This window comes from Erpetoichthys calabaricus, chromosome 1 (assembly GCF_900747795.2).
Source record: "Erpetoichthys calabaricus chromosome 1, fErpCal1.3, whole genome shotgun sequence".
Taxonomy (NCBI): domain Eukaryota; kingdom Metazoa; phylum Chordata; class Cladistia; order Polypteriformes; family Polypteridae; genus Erpetoichthys; species Erpetoichthys calabaricus.
In genome coordinates this window covers 244487497-244506814 of record NC_041394.2, presented here as the reverse complement: position 1 = coordinate 244506814, position 19318 = coordinate 244487497, and the positions used below count along the sequence as shown (strand labels likewise).

Here is a 19318-nt window from a genome sequence, read left to right as displayed (position 1 = left end):
AATTACAAAGAGACTCATTCCTAAAAAGGGGGAAGGGGTTCTTAAACCATCAAACCATTGCTGTTATTATCTATAATGTAACACTAATATTACATTGCTTTGTCTAAGTTACAAATAAAGACATACAAAATATTTATCAACTTGTATGCAAAATTTCACATCACAACAGTAGGGAAGGGTCATTGTTTCATTTAACACTGTATACCTCTTTGTCTGTCTAATATGGAAATTGCATCTGGTGAGTTTTCTTTACTTTTACAGAAGGATCATCTTGCCAGGTTAGAGCACTGGAAACAGTTACGCAGAGGAATTTAATGTTTTGTGAAGGTGATATTTGCTTTCCCCTCACTTGCCACCAACAATTAATTTTTTAATAACTGAGGTTTAGTTCCAGGCTGTTTACACCAGTTAATTTTGCCTATTAATGTCTTACTAGTGCAATGTTGATGTGAGCTGCAGTCATCGATGTGTACTGAATAAAGAAGTAGGAATAATAACTGCTGGCCGCCCATCCTGGGATTCAGAGGCTTTTCACTACCTGGTACTTGTCAGAATGAATATCCAGTGACCAGTAACACAAAAACAGATTGCTTTGCTCAAGTCTGTGATTTGTATCAAATAGTCTGAGAAGGGTTGGGTTAACAACAGAAATATACTTAATAAATTTAGACCTACATCCTAGATAATTCTAGGTATAAAAATATAGAATATTGATGAAATTCTGACAGTTACTCGTATAAAAGAAGGCTAAGTATTGTCCTAATAAGCAAGAAAGTTGCACTTACTATGGTTTCCTCTCTTAAATAGTTTTAAGGTGCTTTGTTAGGTTTATGAACTTTTGGTTAATATGATGTGAAATCTGAACATACATCCACATAATATCCTTAAGTTAAAAAACAATTTAAATACTGAGTTATCAGTAGGTAAATAATGGAAATATGTTTTGTTAGACTCTTTGCAATAGGTAGATAAGTAAATTTGGGGATTTGGTCTTTTATTTAATGTTACAATAACAAAAACAATGGTTATCTTTATTTGGATAATTAAATGGTATTTTGTTTAATGCAGTAAGCAGTATTAGTACAATTTCACCTTGTTTGTTATGCATTGGAATATATTTTATTAACAATAGTAGCATTGAGAAAATTGGTAAAATGAGAAGTGGGGAATAGACATGTTGATAATGATAATGCGCTTGGTTCTGGATTGATCATTGCCTGATCTAATACTATGAATTTTAATGAATGCTCACAAACATATACTCCTCTATGTTCATCTGAATAATATTTTGTCTGTCTCTCTTTTTTAGATTTGAAAAAGCCACCAGTAGCTCCCAAACCCAAATTTGTAGCTTCCCAGAAACTACAGCCTCCACCTGTTGCTCCGAAGCCTGATGTAATTCTTTCACACACTGTTCCTCCAGCAAAGAGAGTCAAGCCAGCTGTGGCTCCAAAGCCAAAGCTTCCTAAGAATGCTGCAGGTTCTGAATCCCAGTCCTCTCGGGTAAAGAACACAAAGGAAGAACAAGTAGATCTCTCAGAAAATCTGGGTATTTGTTATTCTAACAATGGTCTGCAAATTGAACTCCAGGAGATGAAATCTGGCTACATTATTCCTACATGGTCTTGCCCTTTTGATTGTAACCCTAACTGTACTCACTTAGAGCACTTAAACAATCCTGATATAGCAGTGGACCCACTGGAAAAGCTTGAAGTATTCCATAATGGTACTAGTGATGGGCAGCTACCTCCCACTGTGCTGAGTAGCAGAGGCAGATCAGCTACTGGACATGAAAAGATGACCAACAAAAATCAGGTGGTCCTGAAAGCCAGCTTCTTGGAGCAAAAAATAAAGGATGTTTTGGTCCAAGCTGTGTCGTCTAATAGTTACCCTTTTAAATGTAAGTCTCAGGAGAAGCACAACAGCCAGAAGGACTCTCCAGAGATGTTGGATCCTGATCTGATTGGCTCTACTGCTCTACTAACAGATAATTCTGGAGGAAACAGTCCTGAATGCATAGATAGCCTGAATGTGTCAAATCCCTTTAATGAGCAAGGCCCAGTTTCTGAGTGCCATCAAGATTCCTTTGGGGAAGACCAAGGTACCTGTGAATCTCATGTGGTTTATGCCATTTCTAATAAAGCACTTCCAATTCCTAAACCCCGTAAGTTGCGGAATCCTAAACTTTTAAGGCAGAACTGTATTCAGGCATCGACAGATGAGGCACCTAGAGAAAATTTGTCCATTTTTAAAGAATCTAGCCTAAACATCAATTATAATGCAATTAAATCTCCTAAAGTTTGCATCCATGAACAGATTGTTTCTTACACAAGTGGAGAGTGTAAAGAAATTTCAGGCAGTGTTGACACAGTGGCAGATGAGGTTCAGTCTGCTTATGTCAAAGATTGTCAGGTGCAAATTCCAGATGATACATCTGGCCTGAAATTAAACAACTTAGAAAGTGGTGCTGCTTTTGAGGATGGCAAGACTTTGACCGATAACAAATCTCATTTTAATGAAAACACAGATAGTTTTGTTCGTTGTAGTACTTTGTCTATGAGCTTGCCTAAACAAGTCAAGCTGGCATGTAACCTGCCACAGTATATATCGAACAATGTTGTCACAAATATGAAAAATGAGAATACAGATGATCTTCTTGGATGGGAAGGTTCCCCTAAAATAATTCCCAAGAAACCTCAAAGACACAGTTTACCTCCTTCAAGCATGATAAAGAGAGAGATATCTCCAAAATTGTCAGAGAGAAATTACCAACTAATAAAAGAGGAAAAGAAATCTAATGAAGAGGAGAATGTGGCTGCAGAGAACAGAGTGTCCTTAGAGAGTACATCACCAAAAGCTCCACAGGAAAAGCAGAGATGGAAACTTCCACACCCAATTCTGCCCTTTCTGGGTCATCCTGAGTCTCCAAGAACTGGGAACACCCCTCGCACAGCTCGGCATATTACTGCTGGTAAATTCCGATCAAAATCTTTTTCATCAGCTGATGTTGAACGAACAGATATTGCTATCAAAGACTTACAGAAGACCTCTTTCAGGCAGCGAATGGCAAAAATTTTAGACTTCTCTAGGTTACTGACTAAAGGCAGCCAGTCACTGGACAGCTCTGTAACAACAGAAGTCAACAAGGCTAGTAGCAGGGGAAGCCCTAGTTTGCAGGCAAGTGGCAAAAAGAACAAAACAGTTAAAGCATTTTCTGCTGAATCGCACAGTCCTTCACTGCAGAGGCAAGAAATAAAACTCAAAGGTCAGTGTGAAATTCAAGCCTGCAGTTCCAGTTTATCTGGTTCAGTAGGGGAGCCTGAAGGCTATAGCCTTCATCAAGAACACTCTTTGGAATATGAAAATCTGCCTCATTATGAGGAAATCCCTGAATATATGAATTTAGCACATTTAAAACAGAAGATTTGTCTGTCAGAATCAGTGACAGATACCTGGAAAAACTCTTCTAGCTTGGAAGACTCTGAGACAAGTGTATATGAGGAGCATGATCCTTATGAGGCCTCCAAAAACTATGAATACCTAATGCGGCGAAACATATATGACAGGTAAAGTTATGATTATTTTTAAATATTGTTGGCATTTTTTAACACTTAAAATCTTATGTATATATGTATTTATTTATTTCAACAAGTTAACACATCAACATTGTGCTAACCTCTTTTTGGACCACATAAGGTCAGAGACTGGTGCCCTGTGATGACTCCAATGAACTTAATAATAATAATAATAATTCATTACGTTTATATAGTGCTTTTCTCAACTTAAAGCTGTGAACTCTTAATAGAGTATTGTATGTGTAGCAACCTATGAGTTTATATGGTTCTGTTGGACAGCTCTGATTAATGTAAATGTAAGTAGACATAAAAGTATATGTTTATGCTTGAAAAAATGCTAGCACTACTGTATTGCTGTTTTTATTGACGGTTTCTTATGATTGTTGACAGAATAATTATCTGATCAAAAGAGGGCATTTACTGCTAAGCTCCTTAACTGTGTTCATTGTCCTTTTCATATCCCAGAAGATACTGCAGGATGTAGCCTTTGTTGGTTCATAAACCTAAAAGGTTGCTTGAATTAGAAACTTTTGATTTTACTGTATATGTGGTAATAAACAGTCGGCCATCATTAGTATTTTAGTAATGTTGATGTGCATCTTAACATTTTTTTTGATAATCTGCTTTATCAGCACAGAACACGAAACTGCATCCCACTTGTTTCCTTTCTAGTGCTGGAGCTAACAAAATCATCAAAAGAATAAAAACAAACTAGGGTAAAGATTAGTATCAATTTTCATCATATGAGGTACAGCGGTGGGCAATTAATCAAGAGTGAGCTTAGAAAATATTGTTAAACTCATTAGACATAATGACAGTTTAACCAGGAGATAAATTGGGAGAGCTGTAATCTATGCCCCTACCTTTTTCCAACAATACAGATGTTTTTTTAACAAGTTTTTTAGATGGTAGGAAGTCTCTAAAACCTTTCCCTCTATCAAATCAATGAATGATTAATTTCACTGATGAATGGCACTGAACACCCCTGCATAGACTTCTTGTGGTTGAATACCTTACTTGAATACAAAACTATCAATATTAACAGAAAAGTAGAAGTTTATAAACAACACAATAAGCTTGTTTTAATTTCAATCAAGGTATAGTTGTTAGAGGATACTTCCAGTATTTTTCAATTTAAAGTTATTTCTTTACTAACAAAATAATAATAATTCTTTACATTTATACAGTACTTTTCTCACCACTCAAAGTGCTTTGCAAACTTCACACAGGGAGGACCTGAAATGTGAACCCATGTTCTTGTTACTGCGAGTCAGCAGCGCTATCACTGCGCCACATGGTATATATGTATTTGCCATGTGAAGTTGTATTCTAAACTTAAGCATTTTCTATACATTTTTAAAAAATATCTTTTGCTCACTGGCATTTTATAATTGAGGTTATTGTGCATGGAGCAAAATAAAGATTACGAACTTGCCTAATGTGTCAATTTCAATGTCTTGAGATTGTGGACATATTGTAAAATAACTTATACATGTTATTTTTTGAAGAAAATGGCCCTATAGTTGGCTTTAACTTGAAACACCAAATTCATCCCTTAAGAATGAAGAATCTGAAAAAATAAATAACACGACAAGCATAGATTCTATCAGTAGTGCTGACTGGCAGCTTGGGTGACATTGGAAGTTGCTGGTGTTGTGTGCCTGGAGTGCACAAATGCACAACCAATCCAGGCACATGATTTAGAAAACCATACCTATTGTAAACAGAAATATTTTATTGGAGCTGTTAAACAGAGGACTGCATTGCCTAGAGTACAGCCTAGCTGATGTTGGCTGTCAGTGTTTTCATGCAGTATTGATGTATTCTGTTGCTAATATAAGTAGTAGCCAATCCGCTATATTCTTTGATTAACTTGTTGAGAGTTTCCCTGGGAGTAGTTGATGAGCTTTGTTAAAGTATAAGAACAAACTGCATAACTATAAACCATTGCATAGTAACTTCAAAATTAATGAATTTCCGAGGAGATGTGATAATTGCATTATAAAAAATGGTTATGATAAGATGCACTTTTTAATTTTTTTTTTTTTTTTAAAGAAAATTAGTCATACACAGTTGATTAACAGGCCAAGTTTGTGTTTTCTTTCTCTTCTCTTGAAATCACGCTTTAATATGCATGGTTTCAAACATAATCACTCTTGGTTATGTTTTGAAAATAGGAACTTTGGCTAGTACAAAAATACTAATATCCCCTGTGAAGAAAAGCTTAATGGTTAGTTTTACACATTCAAAAAACACTTGGTGCAGTCTTGAAAAAGAACATCATACTGTACTGCAGTTCTGTATTGGTTGTCAGAGTTTAGTTTGCAAGTATGAATCAAGTGTTGAATACTGAAACATTGTTTTAAATTGTTGAGATACATTAGTCCAATTTTTTAATGTACAAATTTTTAATACTTAAAACATACATACCGTTCACTAACATGAAACACTTGCATATTTACATCATAGCAGAGGCATTGTTAGTAATGAACTACTTTATGGGCTCGGTCTTCAAAGTTATTAAAAATACATTGTATTCATGATCTGCTGAGTTTGTCATCAAAGAATGTAATGAACATCAACATGGAAAAGGTGATCCACATACAAATTTTAACATTTTGGTCCATCTTTTTCTCATCAGTATTCAGTTAAAGTCAGACTCCTTTCCAGCCCTCCTATTCAACACTCTGTCTGACTTTGTAACAGAAGATAACTTTTTTATTACACTACTAATTTTCTACTGACCTGTAGTAGTCAGTGTCTTTCTGTCCAGTCAGTGCATTGTCCACTCCTTGTTTTCTTTATCTTTATAGTTTGATGATTTCCCCACAATGATCACAGCACCTAAAATTTATGAGATATCATTACTGAGCAGTCGCCAATCTCTGTAGTAAGTAATTCCATAGGGCCAGTGGAGTCTTTCTAGAAAAGATCACTGCAGCTGCAAATTTTACCTATGTATTTTGCATTAATGTGCTGTACCTTTGTGCTGTAAAGGTTTTTGTGGTGCCAGTTCCATTCTTAATACACGTTGTTTGCTGTTACAGTGGTATCACACCTGGCATTTTACTTTTCTGTGTCATGTTCTGATTTATTACATGTTGACAATTACGCTGTGGCACCCGGACGGGGCTCATGCCCGGCCGGGATGCCCAGGAAGACAGGAGGAGGGCTCATTCCTCCTCCAGACCACGAGGGGGCGTCCGCCCTGGTTGTATTGGGTGCCACGGGTACAGGGCTTGGAAGCCCAACCCTGTAGGGGCCCATGGTCACCGCCAGGGGACGTCCCCCTGCCTGAAGGACCCTTGACCCCAGTACTGCCGCCACACCAGGAAGTGCTGGGGGGGAAGAAGAGAGGGAAAACCCGGAGTGTTTCCGGGAGGACAGCCGGCATTTCCGCCACACTGGGGCGTGTCCGCGGGATTGCCGGTGTACACCTGGAACACATCCGGGTACAGATAAAAGGGGCTGCCTCCCTTCATTCAAGGCTGGAGTCGGGTGGAAGCAGGACAAGGTGTTAGAAAGAGAGAAGGAGGCGGTCCGAAGAGGCAGAGTGGTTGGCCTGGACTTTGGAGAAGATTGGGGTTTGTGGCACAATAATTGTAAATAGTAGTGTAAATAAACGTGTGTTGGGTGACATGAGCGTGTCTGCCTGTCTGTGTCCGGGCCAGTCTCCACAACGCATTAATATTACATGTTAACAATTGTACATTACATATGTACAGTTTTGCTAACAATTGTACATTACATATGTACAGTTTTGCTATAATATCCTTTTAAATTTTAAAATTTCACTAGCCGAGTTACCTGACATTCCCTGGTTGAGAAAGTGGAATGGTAGAAATTAATTACAAATTATGTATTATCAAACTTCATTAACATTAAACTAGTTGATTTAGTTCATAGTATTGGAAAGGTTCTCAGTATATATCATATTCTTGTCCTTCTGGAGCACAGAACTCCATATTGCAAAAAATAACTTCAGAAACAATGGGATGTCTGGAGCATGACAAAATAGTTAAAATATAAAAGGTGGGAGTCAATCTTTGTTTTCTTGATTGAAAATGAAGCTTGCTCAACTTCCTATCACAATCATAACTTGTGTGGTGGTTTTTCTCTATCTATACATGCTGTAGTATTTCAGCCACTTCTTCTGACCTGTGATGCAAGGCTGACACTTGTATGTCAAAAACTTGACTTAAGGTGAAAAGTACCAGGGTGTTATATTTCAAGTCCATAGCTTGAAAAGCCAGGTTGTGAATTAAGATCAAATAAGTTAAACTTGTTGTGCTTTATAGATGTAAATATGTTATTTAACAATATTGTAGCAAGCACTGAAATAACCTGCACAACTTTTAGATTAGCCCCCTGTCACATGGATTTGATTGATTGATATATGTTAAATTAGGCTGCTGTCTGACCTCATTCACCCTTTCTGTATCTATCTGTTTTTCTATTGACTTCTTCAAGCTCTGTTTCTTTCCCATCCCTCTAATTTCTGCTACAAAGCAGAGTGCTTTTTAATCCATCTTGATGTCAGCTTGGACACTGTCTTGTGGCAAAAGCAGTTCCGTAATTCTATTTAGTTGGTAACGCATGCTACTTGTGTTGCATCAGCTCTGTCAGTCTGCTTTTCATCACACCATCTTAATGGCTGTGGTATTATTATGGATCACTGCCTAAATTCTGTGACTTAGAAACCCAAATCTGCCAACGCTAGATTTAAATGTCATTTTTTCATATAAGTACCCATAGTAAAACCTGTAGTATGGCAGGTTTAACACAAAATGTAGTCTATAAAGTGAATATTGGATGTATGCAATTTCACTGTAACTTTACCACATTTGTCTCCATTTTTAAATAGTATGAGACTTGCTGACTCCCCAGTCGCAAAATTTAAAGGTATTTAACCTTAAGTGACAATCAACGCAGCACATTTTAACTCAACAAGATATTTTGCATAACTGCAGTATTATACAGTAGTATGTTCACATTTTTCATGTGTAGATGGTTGTGTTGGTTACTCTGCTGCATTCTTTTTTCAACTTGTATATTTTACATATATGTTATGTAAAATAAACACTTTCATTATAGCACTGCTAGTTGTAGAGTTTGCTTTTTTATTTTTCAACATCATCTTTTTTGCATTGAAAAAAATTTGCTGTGCTTCCAGGTTGATCATCCTTGCACACTCATATCCTGCAATATTTCTTAAGACTATAAATGCAGAAAAGTTTGGCATGGAATCCAGACAATAAAAGAAGCATTCATTAGTTTTCTGAATGCCTTTTCCTGTGGGTGATTTTCATTGCTAGAACAGGAAGTGCTTGCATATGGTGCTCTTGATGAATTTTAGTGGAGAAAAATGAATTATTTAAGTATTGCCACTGTTATTCACATATAAACCTATAAACCTGTCTTGCATGGTTCTGTGTCTGAAGGTGTTGTTACTTTTTTCTTTCTATTACATACTCAAATATGAAAAGGTTATTCCTGTTTGTTTCCTTTTATGATTGTGAATGTGAAATTACCTGTATACCACTCATGTGAACTTTGCTCCATGGGTGTTGCAGTTTCTGCCTCACTATCAAGTTTACTACCTCTTCGCTGTTCAATGAATGGCATTTTATTTCCACTGAGCGAGCACTTGTATTGATTGATTCTGCTCAGTTTGAACTCGAACTACCTTGATTACCTGTATGTTATAAAAAATTAATGTTCCTATGTAAAAATCATTATTTTGTTAAAAGTTTTGGTTGGCATGAAAACACAGTGGTTAGAACTGCTGCCTCACAGAGCCAACATCCTGGATGTCTTTTGTGGTTGTTGTCTGTGGAGTTTGCACATTCTTCTCATGTCTGTGTGAATTTTTTTTCCCACATTTCAAAAAATGTGTGCTAACTTGATTTACTATTTTAATAGCCCTTGTAATGGACTGGCACCTTGTTTAGAGAGACTTCCTGGCTTGCACCCAATGCTGTTGGGTCACTGGCTCCTAAAATTCTCAATTTGGTTAAGTGTGTTTGAGAATATTATGTTTATAAGCTTGGCCGTGTATAAAACTAATTCAGGTTAAATGGAGGTGATAAGACATTTTAATGCGTGGCTCAAATCATGGTTTAGGATAGAATGGCATAGAATGAAGACGACTCCTGGAGCAGACGGGACCTTTTCCACCACAGTAGGTTACATCTGAATCATTTGGGCACTGATATATTGGAAAGGTCTATGTCTTTGATAGTCTGATTGTTTAAATTAGAGAATGGGGTGGGGGGGGTCAGGGAGTTAAGGGCAGGCTAAAAACAAGTATGCGTAGTAATTAAAATTCTAGTTCAAAGTTAGAGTGCTAAAGCAAAACCAGTAACACATTAAAAATTGTCTGCTTTAATGCTGAGAGTATCAAAATAATGAGTCCAAGGTAGCTGACCATAAGAATGACATGGCAATAATAGAAAACTGGTTAATAGCAGACGTGGGGATGAATATAATATAAGATGGTTATTCAAATTTTAGTAAGGCTAGCAAAAAAGAAAAGGAAAGTGTGCTGCTCTTTGTGTAAAACAGAAACTTAAATGCATGTCTTCAATTGTATGATCAGCCTCATCATAGTGAGGATGTCTGGATTTAAGTAGAAATCATTAGAAATAGACATTTTTAAGGATTGTGTTCCAGCCACAAACCCACCAGCACACACACACAGTTTCAATGAGGAGGAGGAGTGTATTAAAAACAGTATGTTATAGTTAAAATAACTTGCACTTTACTAAATTTCACATGTGAAGAAGTTCATAGCCTAACGGCATTAATACAGAATACTAAAGTGGTGCTAAATTAGTTGGAAATTGTAGATGGTAATGTACTGCTAATATTAAATAAGATGTAAGTTACATTTACAATTATTTGCTTAACAGACACTTTTATCCAAAGCAACTTACAAAGGAGGTCAGCGTAATTAATTCAGATCAGTCTAGTAATTTTTCATGAACAAGTGTAGCAGGGCATATTACAGAAGTTGATCACCACAGGTGAAGATCTATATGGAAAAAAAAATTCCAAGTACTGAAAATCTTCAGATAACAATTGATATTCAAGCAATAAAAACTATGACAATGACAGATCCACAGAGCACAGAAACAACCATTTCACATCATATTCACAGAAAAGTGAGGTTTAATGCATGAGAAGAGTTGGCAGTTTGGATGGAGGTGAGTAGCTCATTCCACCATCTAGGAGTCAGTCATGAAAAGCATCTGGATTGAGATTTGATACCATGCAAAGGTGACATCAACAGACATTGTTCATGGGCAGACCTGAGTGGACAAAAGGAGCATAGCACCTCACCAGCGTCTTCATATACATGGGTTACAACCCATTGACTACTCTGTAGGCAAGCATCAAGGATTTTAACTTAATGAGTGTTGCTACAGAGGGCCCAGTGTAGCAACCTGAAGAGAGGAGTGACATCCACCCATCTTGGCAGGCTGAATACCAGCCTTTTGAACTATCTGTTGTGACTTGATAACACATGTGGTTATTCCGTGTCAGTTATGAGATGCAGTAGTCCAGACCTAACAAGACCAAAGCCTGGACTAGAAGTTGTGCTGTATATTCAGTCAGCAAGGCTTGTTATATGCAGATGTTATACAGCTTCCGTCTGCATGAATGAGAGACAGATGAAATGTGGACAGAAAAAGACAGCTGTTCATTAGTCAGTCACCACCCCAAGGCTGTGTACTGACTTTCAGGTGTTAGTGACAATGAGTCAAGCTGCACAGATATGGGGAGTTCAAGGGATCTGTCCTAGCCAGGTTGAGCTGTTAATAGTGGTCCTTCATCCAGGTTGAGATATCAGTAAGACATGCAGAGACTCTTGCCGATACCATGTTTTCTTTAAGAGGGAATGACAGATACTGCTGTGTATCATCAGCATGGCACTGATATGAGAATCCATGGGATTGAATGATGGAGCCCTGTGGGGTGGTATAGAGAGCAGAGTAGAGGACCCAGCATCAATTTTTGGGGCATCCCTGTGCATGTCTGATGCACCCAGCTCTCCTCGGCAGGACACATTGTAGGATCTGCCCAAGATATAGGAATTGAACAATATGAAAGCAGTCCCAGCAGTGTCGTAGGGTGGAAAGAAGGATCTCATCGTTTACCATATCAGAGGCAGAGGAGAGATCTAGGAAGATCAAGACTGATAACATGTTTCTAGTTCTAGCTAACAGTCGACCACAGTAAATAAAGCAGTCTCAATAGAGTGGTTTCTTTTGAAGCTGGATTTGTTGGGATCAAGCAATCCATTCTATACTAAGAAAAAAAGAGACTTGAATAGACACAATATACGTGTGTTTTGGAAATAAATGAAAGGAGTAAGATAGGCCTGTAATTTCTATCTTGGGATGCATGAAATGTTGTTTTTTTGAGAAGTGGGGTTATCAGAGCATGTTGGTGGGAAATGTGCCTAAGCTGAGTGAGGTGTTAATAATGAGTGTAATTACAGAAGAGAGCGAAGGAGAGATGGACTGAAGGAGATTTGAGGGGATGGGGTCATATGGGCAAGTAGTGGGGTGATTGTAGTGGAGGTTTGAAACTTATGTGTCAGAGATTGGAGAGAATGTAGAGAATATTGGGCGATTCTTGTGAGGAGGCATAATGACTGTCGGTGACAATGAGAACTGACTGCTGATAGCAGCCACCCTTTCCTGAAAAAGGTAGCAAAGTCATCAGTAGTAAAGGATGGGGGAAGAGGGTTAAGAAGGGATTTGAAAGCAGAGAACAGATAGCCTGTGTCAGTAGTGTTGTTAATCCTGGTCTGATAGACTGTTGGAAACTTGATAAGAGTAAATTTCACACAAACTTTAGAAAGTTTTTCTTCACACAGAGAACCATGGGCACATGAAATAAAATCCTAAGTAGTAGTAGAACTTTAGGGACTTTCAAAACTCCACTTAATGTTATTCTGGAGAAGTTAAGCAAATATAATTGGCAAACTTTATTGGGTTGAATGGCCTTTTCTTGTCAAAAGTTTTTCTAATGTTCTAATGTTTTCTTTGGTTGATTCAGTCAAAATGTTTTGTTAATAACCCTTGTACATGACAGTATTAGTTAGGAAACTTGCTTGACCAGGTTTCACAATAAGGTTGTCAACCTTTGGCATAAGGCTGGCATTGAATTTCTTAACATGGTTGAGTTGTCTAAATTGTTGTGGACCCTCTATAATTTGTTGTTCTATGGCATGAGAACAATATGGCTAGACCAGGGACTCATTCTTATTTTTGTGATACCTGCATTAAGCATTTTCTGCACTTCAAGCTCGATTTCAGCATGTTTTACCTTGGGGAGCCAATTAGGTCACCAAAGTTGTGACCCTGTTTTCAGTGCAATTATCATGCAAGAAGTGGGCTGGCTCTAGCTTTGAATTCATAATGTACATTAACTTTTCAACTACTCTTAGATCTGTCAGCAGTCCTTGCTTTTGTATGGAGAACAATTTTGGTCACCAAAATTTAAGTTAATTTACTCATGACTGAGAGTGAGGTGAGGGAAGTTTCTCCTGCCAAAGGAGTCTTGTCCCTTGCTTCCCATAGATTGAGCAAAATAATGTGATAAATAAGGTCTATTGTTTAGGTCTCTATTTAGGTTGCTTTACTAAATAATCCAGTAAACAGTTTCTCAGTTTTATCTAGAATGGATCCTGCCAATGTGCACAGAGCTTAGAGTAAGACGTAGGAGTGTTTCCAATGTATTTATACAAGTCTGATAGTTCTTATACATATCAAAGAGGGATAATCTTGTGGACGCTTGGGGTACCTCTCTATAAATAATCAATATGAGAAGAAGCAGTTGATCTCAATTTCTTCCGTCTGTGTGAGTGTCTTTAGCATCTCTTCAAAGGTTTGGTTAAAATGTTCCTCCAAACTCTGTCTATGGATGATAGACATCCTAAAACATCTGCTTAAGACATAATGGTTTGGCTGTCTTTGACTTAATACTTGATCTGTAAGGGTCTCTTTTGTGCTGGCCACACATGCAAACACCCTACCGGTTCCCTTGAGCTCATGTTAGAATTAGCAACCTGAAGCAGAATGCCTTTGGAATATTGTGTTGTGTACTCCACAATTGCTAGTATATAGTGTGTGAACTTGAACCTGGACACAGACAAACACAGACTCGGAATGTCCCACAAACACACATTTTATTACCGTTGTGCACAACACAATGAACACAACTAATAAAGCTCAGTCCTTATCTCTTCACTCTTCTGTCTGTTTTCTTCAGCCACCTCCACTCCTCACTTGCAAGCTCCATCTTCTTCCACCAGACTCCGGTTCCTGAGTGGAGTGAGGCGGCCTCATTTATACTGCACCCGGAAGTGCTCCACATGCTTCCTAATTAACATCCGGCAGCATTTCCAGGTGTGGCTGAAGTGCTGCATGTGAATTCAGCTCCTCTTCTGGCAGCACCTTCAGGTGTGGTGGAAGTGCTGCATGCCAAGGCTCTGGAGCTGTCCAGGCGTCCCCTGGTGGTGGCCACGGACCCCCACAGGGTTGAGCTTCTAAGCTCCAGTTTCGTGGCCCCGTTGTAAACCAGGGGGCTGCCCTCTTGTGTCCCGGGGGAGGTACTGTTGGTGATATATCCATTCCCACGGTCTTTTCCTCAAAAGGGTGTCCTGACTGGGCAAGATCCCTGGTCGTCCATCACAAGTGATATGCTTCAGTGAAATGTCAGTTAACAGGATGGGCATCAGTGGAGCTTTAAAATGTCTCAGAATTTGGTGTAATTAACATTCTGGACAGGATCCACAGTATTACCACATTTTTTTTTTTTTTAAACCCAGGCCGGAAAATTGTTGATTGTTTTCCAGATTCTTATTGACTCCTAAGTGCTCCTCACCCATAATATGTACTTGCTCAAGCTTACATACTTCACTGCTATATAAGTGTGGCATTAATAGCTATTGATACATTTCACCCTGGTCACTCGCTGTCTCCTATACAGTAATATGTTATCTTGGATCACATATTGTGGAACTTGTAGAATGGTCAAATTAGAAAAAAGTTGTCTCTGTCCAAATATTTATGGACCTAACTACAATACGTTATCTTGGATCACATATTGTGGAACTTGTAGAATGGTCTCAACAATTTCTTTCTTTGTTTAGTGAGACAACAGAATTTCTGGAACAGTATGTTTGAGGTAGTTCTATTTCTACTACTCCCTCTTAAGTTTTCTAAACCTTGCGTGGTTCATACAGTTTAACAGTGTTTGCACCTGGCTGGATAGAACAGGGATGTGCCCAGGCTCAGGGAGAACTATGGTCCATGGAGGTAAGAGTGGCCAGTTTGCTTAGATACTATTGAGATAGTAAATATTGGAAAGCAATAGTGGTTATATTACTTCTTGACTCAAGTAAGCCTTGTTACTTTATACCCATTCATCTCCCATGAGTCTCACCAGGATTTGGACAAAGAAGCAGACACGACTAGCATGCAGTACCATTTTCCAAGGCACTGTGTGCAGGTAGCTATCGTGTATGTCTGGTTTCACCACAGTGGCAGCATTTGGTGGGTTTCTGGGGATATGGTTAGGCTTCCTTCTCTCTCACTGTTAACTCTTGGGCTCTTCGGTGGAGAGCTTCTCCTGATGGGGTTTCTTGACTGGAGTAGTGGATCTGCATTGATTCAGGTTAGCTCAACACTGTTATGATGCTGACCAATCTACTTGATATTCTCTTCCAAGTTCTTCTAGCTGTGCCTTCAGGTACACCTGCTGAGAGACTTGATGAGAATGTAACTTATGTAGTAGGCCATGACCATCTCAACTATTTGTTTGTCCATGTTCTCAGTGGACCTCAGCCATTTATTAACTTGATACTACAGGTAAAAGTTTGAGCCCTCATATGTTTTGTGGAGTCGTAGTGCCACTCCTAGTAATTTTGAGTAAATATGCTAGGAGTGACACTGTTAATGGGCATGGATTTATTTAAGGACAGGATAATCTCCTCCCTGCTGCTCGACTGTTCCTTTATGGATTTTATGGGAAATGGACCAGAAGAAGCTAAGCTAAAAGCAGAGTCTGTGGTAATGTCACTGGTCTTTGGGTTAATTGTCTTTGTGGTTGATGGTGAAAGGGTTTTAAAGGTTAACTGCTGTTTGGCACTCTCATCCTTCCCTTCCACCCATGTAAAATCAAACATCATAAAAGGCAGGCCAGTCTCCTACATCTGACAGTATGTATGTGTGTATGTGTATATGTATGTACCGTAATCCCTCGCTACATCGCGCTTCGACTTTCGCGGCTTCTATATGTAAGCATATCTAAATATATAACGCGGATTTTTCGCTGCTTCGCGGGTTTCTGCGGACAATGGGTCTTTTTACTTCTGGTACATGCTTCCTCATTTGGTCTGCCCAGTTGATTTCATACAAGGGACGCTATTGGCGGATGACTGAGAAGCTACCTAATCAGAGCACACAGTTAAAGTTCCTGTGTGCTGATTGGCTCAGCGACGGAGTGCTGCATTAACCAGGAAGTCTCATCTCACTCATTCAGCATTAATGTGTTCCTGCTACTGCTTCAGGGACCGTGTCCAAGCGCCAACAAAAGATGCAAATGATTGCAGAAAAGGTAAAAGTTTTGGATATGTTGAAGGAAGGGAACAGCTACACCGCTGCAGGACACCATTACGGCATGAGTCCACGATTCTTTTTATTTAAAAAGGAGGAAAAGCATATAAGATCTACAGCCGCAGTGTACTTTAACCAGGGCGCAAAACGAGTTGCAAGTGGACGTGATAAAGCAGTAGTCTGGATGGAATCTGCTTTAGGGATTTGGATTGAAGAGTGCTGGAAGAAGAACAACGGCGATGCTACACAATCGCCTGAAGAGGCTCCTTTAGAAGAGCTGCAACGCTCTCCTTAGTTGTGCAGTAAAATTAAACTCATCGTTATCGGACAAGTCGTCGTGTCATTGTTGGTGAGTAACCATAATTAATTATCTACGTACAGTACTTAATTACATGTACATAGTTTAGTGTCACTGTACACACATTTTACTGTATACAATTTTTCTTGCATTGTATGTATTTATTGCTGGTGGCCTGTCTGTCGTAATGGCTGTAACATATGTGATATCGGAGACGCTCGATATCTTTAAAATAATATTTAGGTTTTACTGTATATAAACTGTGTTTACATACATAATTTCAACGAATCTTACCTAATATCTAAGAGAATACAACGGGTTTATGCTGTATAATTGTGCGGGAAATGTTTATAATAGTGTAGGAGAGTTTATAAGAGCTTAAAATATATAAAAAGAGAACCATATGAACATATGGTTTCTACTTAGCGGATTTTCACCTTTCGCGGGGGGTTCTGGAACGCAACCCCTGCGATGGAGGAGGGATTACTGTATATGTATATGTGTATATATATATATGTGTGTGTACGTGTATATATACTGTATGTATATGTGTATACAGTATATGTGTATATAAATAATATGTACAGTAATCCCCCGCCTATCGTGGAAGTTAAGTTTCAGACCCACCCGCGATAGGTAAAAATCCGCAATATAGAAAGACCACTTTTTTTTTTTTTTATAGTTTAAGCCTTAAAATACCCATCCCACACGCTTTAAACACATATAAACTTATTAAAACACACTTTGTAAACACATATGATATGTGGATGTCGGGCTAAGGATATGAATAACATCTCTCTATTATAAAACATTTTAACTTCACGCAAGACAAGGCAGTGAGACAGGATAATAGCTGCTGTAGAGGCTTTTAAGTGATTGACATGCAGAGTGACAAGCTGAAAAACAAGCAGCACAAAGTCCACTTCTCCTTCGTGTACATTCAGCTCCCCCCTTCGCCTCCGGGGAAGGGGTGGTTTGAGCGAAGCGATTGTGACCAGATACGAGCTCTTCTCCTTAGCATGCGTTCAGCCGTCATATCCCCCCTCCCCCCCCCACTCCTCCTCCTACTCCTTCAGAACTCGCAGAGCAGACACAACAGGCATGCATCTTGGCAGAAGCAGCACAAAGCCAGTAGCTGATCTGTCCACTTAGCAAGCGGCAGAGACGCGAAGTGGAAAAAAGACAGCTGCTGTACAGGCTTTTAACACTAGAATTACCAGAGCCTACGAAAAAACTCGTAGATCCGGCCCACCTTAAATCGCTTCTTAAAACCGTTCTCACCTCTCCGCCAGCATCTTTTGTCATCTAAATGTACTGATAAAGACAAGCTGCAAACAGCCGGCTATTCCATCCCCCCAACAACTTAGAACGTAAACGAGCTTTTCCCAGCTCATGCCTTGATTGATTATCTGGGAGTGAAGTGGAGTTTTAGAGTAGAAATAATAGATTGTTATTTGGAACACACGCATTTCATATGTGTTGCATTTCTACAGCAGTCTGTGTAAACGCATTGTTAAAACAGAAACGTTTTATATATTCTAGTAGCAAATGACAAAATGTAGGTATAAACTATATAATGTATGAAGCCTGAAGTCCAAATATCAAAGAAACACTTTCACAAAAGGTACAAAAAAAAGCCACCGCCAAAAAAAGCTGCCTTAGTGTGTGACATTGACACGCATTAGCTATCACTGCTTCCGTGGCGCAACAGTATCAGTCGCTGACTGGGAATCAGAAGGTCATGAGTTCGATCCTGCACAACTCCCTTTTGAGAAGTGTTCTTATTTTCACTATTTTAGAATAAAAAGATACATTTGATTTCAGTCTGTAACAGCCGGTGTAATTTATGATATTTGTAAAGGTTAGCTTTATTTTTTTTTTAAATTCACTTTTCATTGTCTCAGTCGCGTTCAGGATCCTTTCCTACCCCATCTGACACTGCTGTTTTCACATAAAGACTCACTATAGTTCTGCAGTGTATCACGATACATACGACCGCGTGTTTTTTCCCCCAATATTGCCAATCCCCACGTGTTGCTGTATGCTGTTTCTTTTGTACTCCAGGACATGCAGAGGAAAGCATAGTAAAGAGCAGTAACTTCAGCGCTATATGCAATCATCAGACACTCCCCATCTGATACTGCTGTTTTCACATAAAGACGCGCTAAATGGTATAAATGGTTACAAGGATGATACACCAGCTTCCGTGGTTTAACGCTACGGTTTGCTGACTTGAAGCACAGCTGCCCTACCGTGCTACAGAGACGTGAGTTCTTTTCTCAGCTTTGAAGAAAGTGTTTTTTTTTTTTTTCCTTAAATGGACATTTCATTTATAAATTGGTATGCACTGTAAATCGTTAACTTTAAAATGTCAATCGCGGTTATTTCTGTTGATTAATTCATGCTTTTTTACTTAGAGTCAGAACAGGAGCTTTTTCAGCTTATTCAGCTTCTGATCTGACTCGAACAGCGCCAGTATAACTTCACATCCGATCTGACACTGTTCGTTTTCAAATAATATTGCATTACTTCGACAATGTTTTCTGATTGGTACTATTCGCGTCATAAAATGATTTCTTCAAAACGTCACATATATTTGTCTCTTTCTTTTTTTAAAATGTGCATTGTAGCACTCAGCAACTGGCCACCTGCATGTTCTTGCGCACACTGAATAAGACAGCGCTATATGCAATCATCAGATTCAAATGTTAACAGTTATATAGCACGGAATGGAAATCAGCAGTTCTTAGCATTCCACCACACAAGCTGTCATATCAACCGCCTACTATAACTTGCTTTCTGTTTTCTTCGGTTAT

General features: G+C 38.7%; 1 protein-coding gene across 1 annotated transcript in view; it reads left to right on the top strand.

The window, feature by feature from the left end:
* Positions 1 to 19318, top strand: part of fgd6 (FYVE, RhoGEF and PH domain containing 6) — a 178924-nt gene that overhangs the window by 56956 nt on the left and 102650 nt on the right. Inside the window, exon 2 of the mRNA XM_028813419.2 lies at positions 1310 to 3566. Within this exon, the coding sequence (XP_028669252.2) occupies positions 1310 to 3566 (2257 nt within the window). The remainder of the gene's footprint in view (positions 1 to 1309; positions 3567 to 19318) is intronic.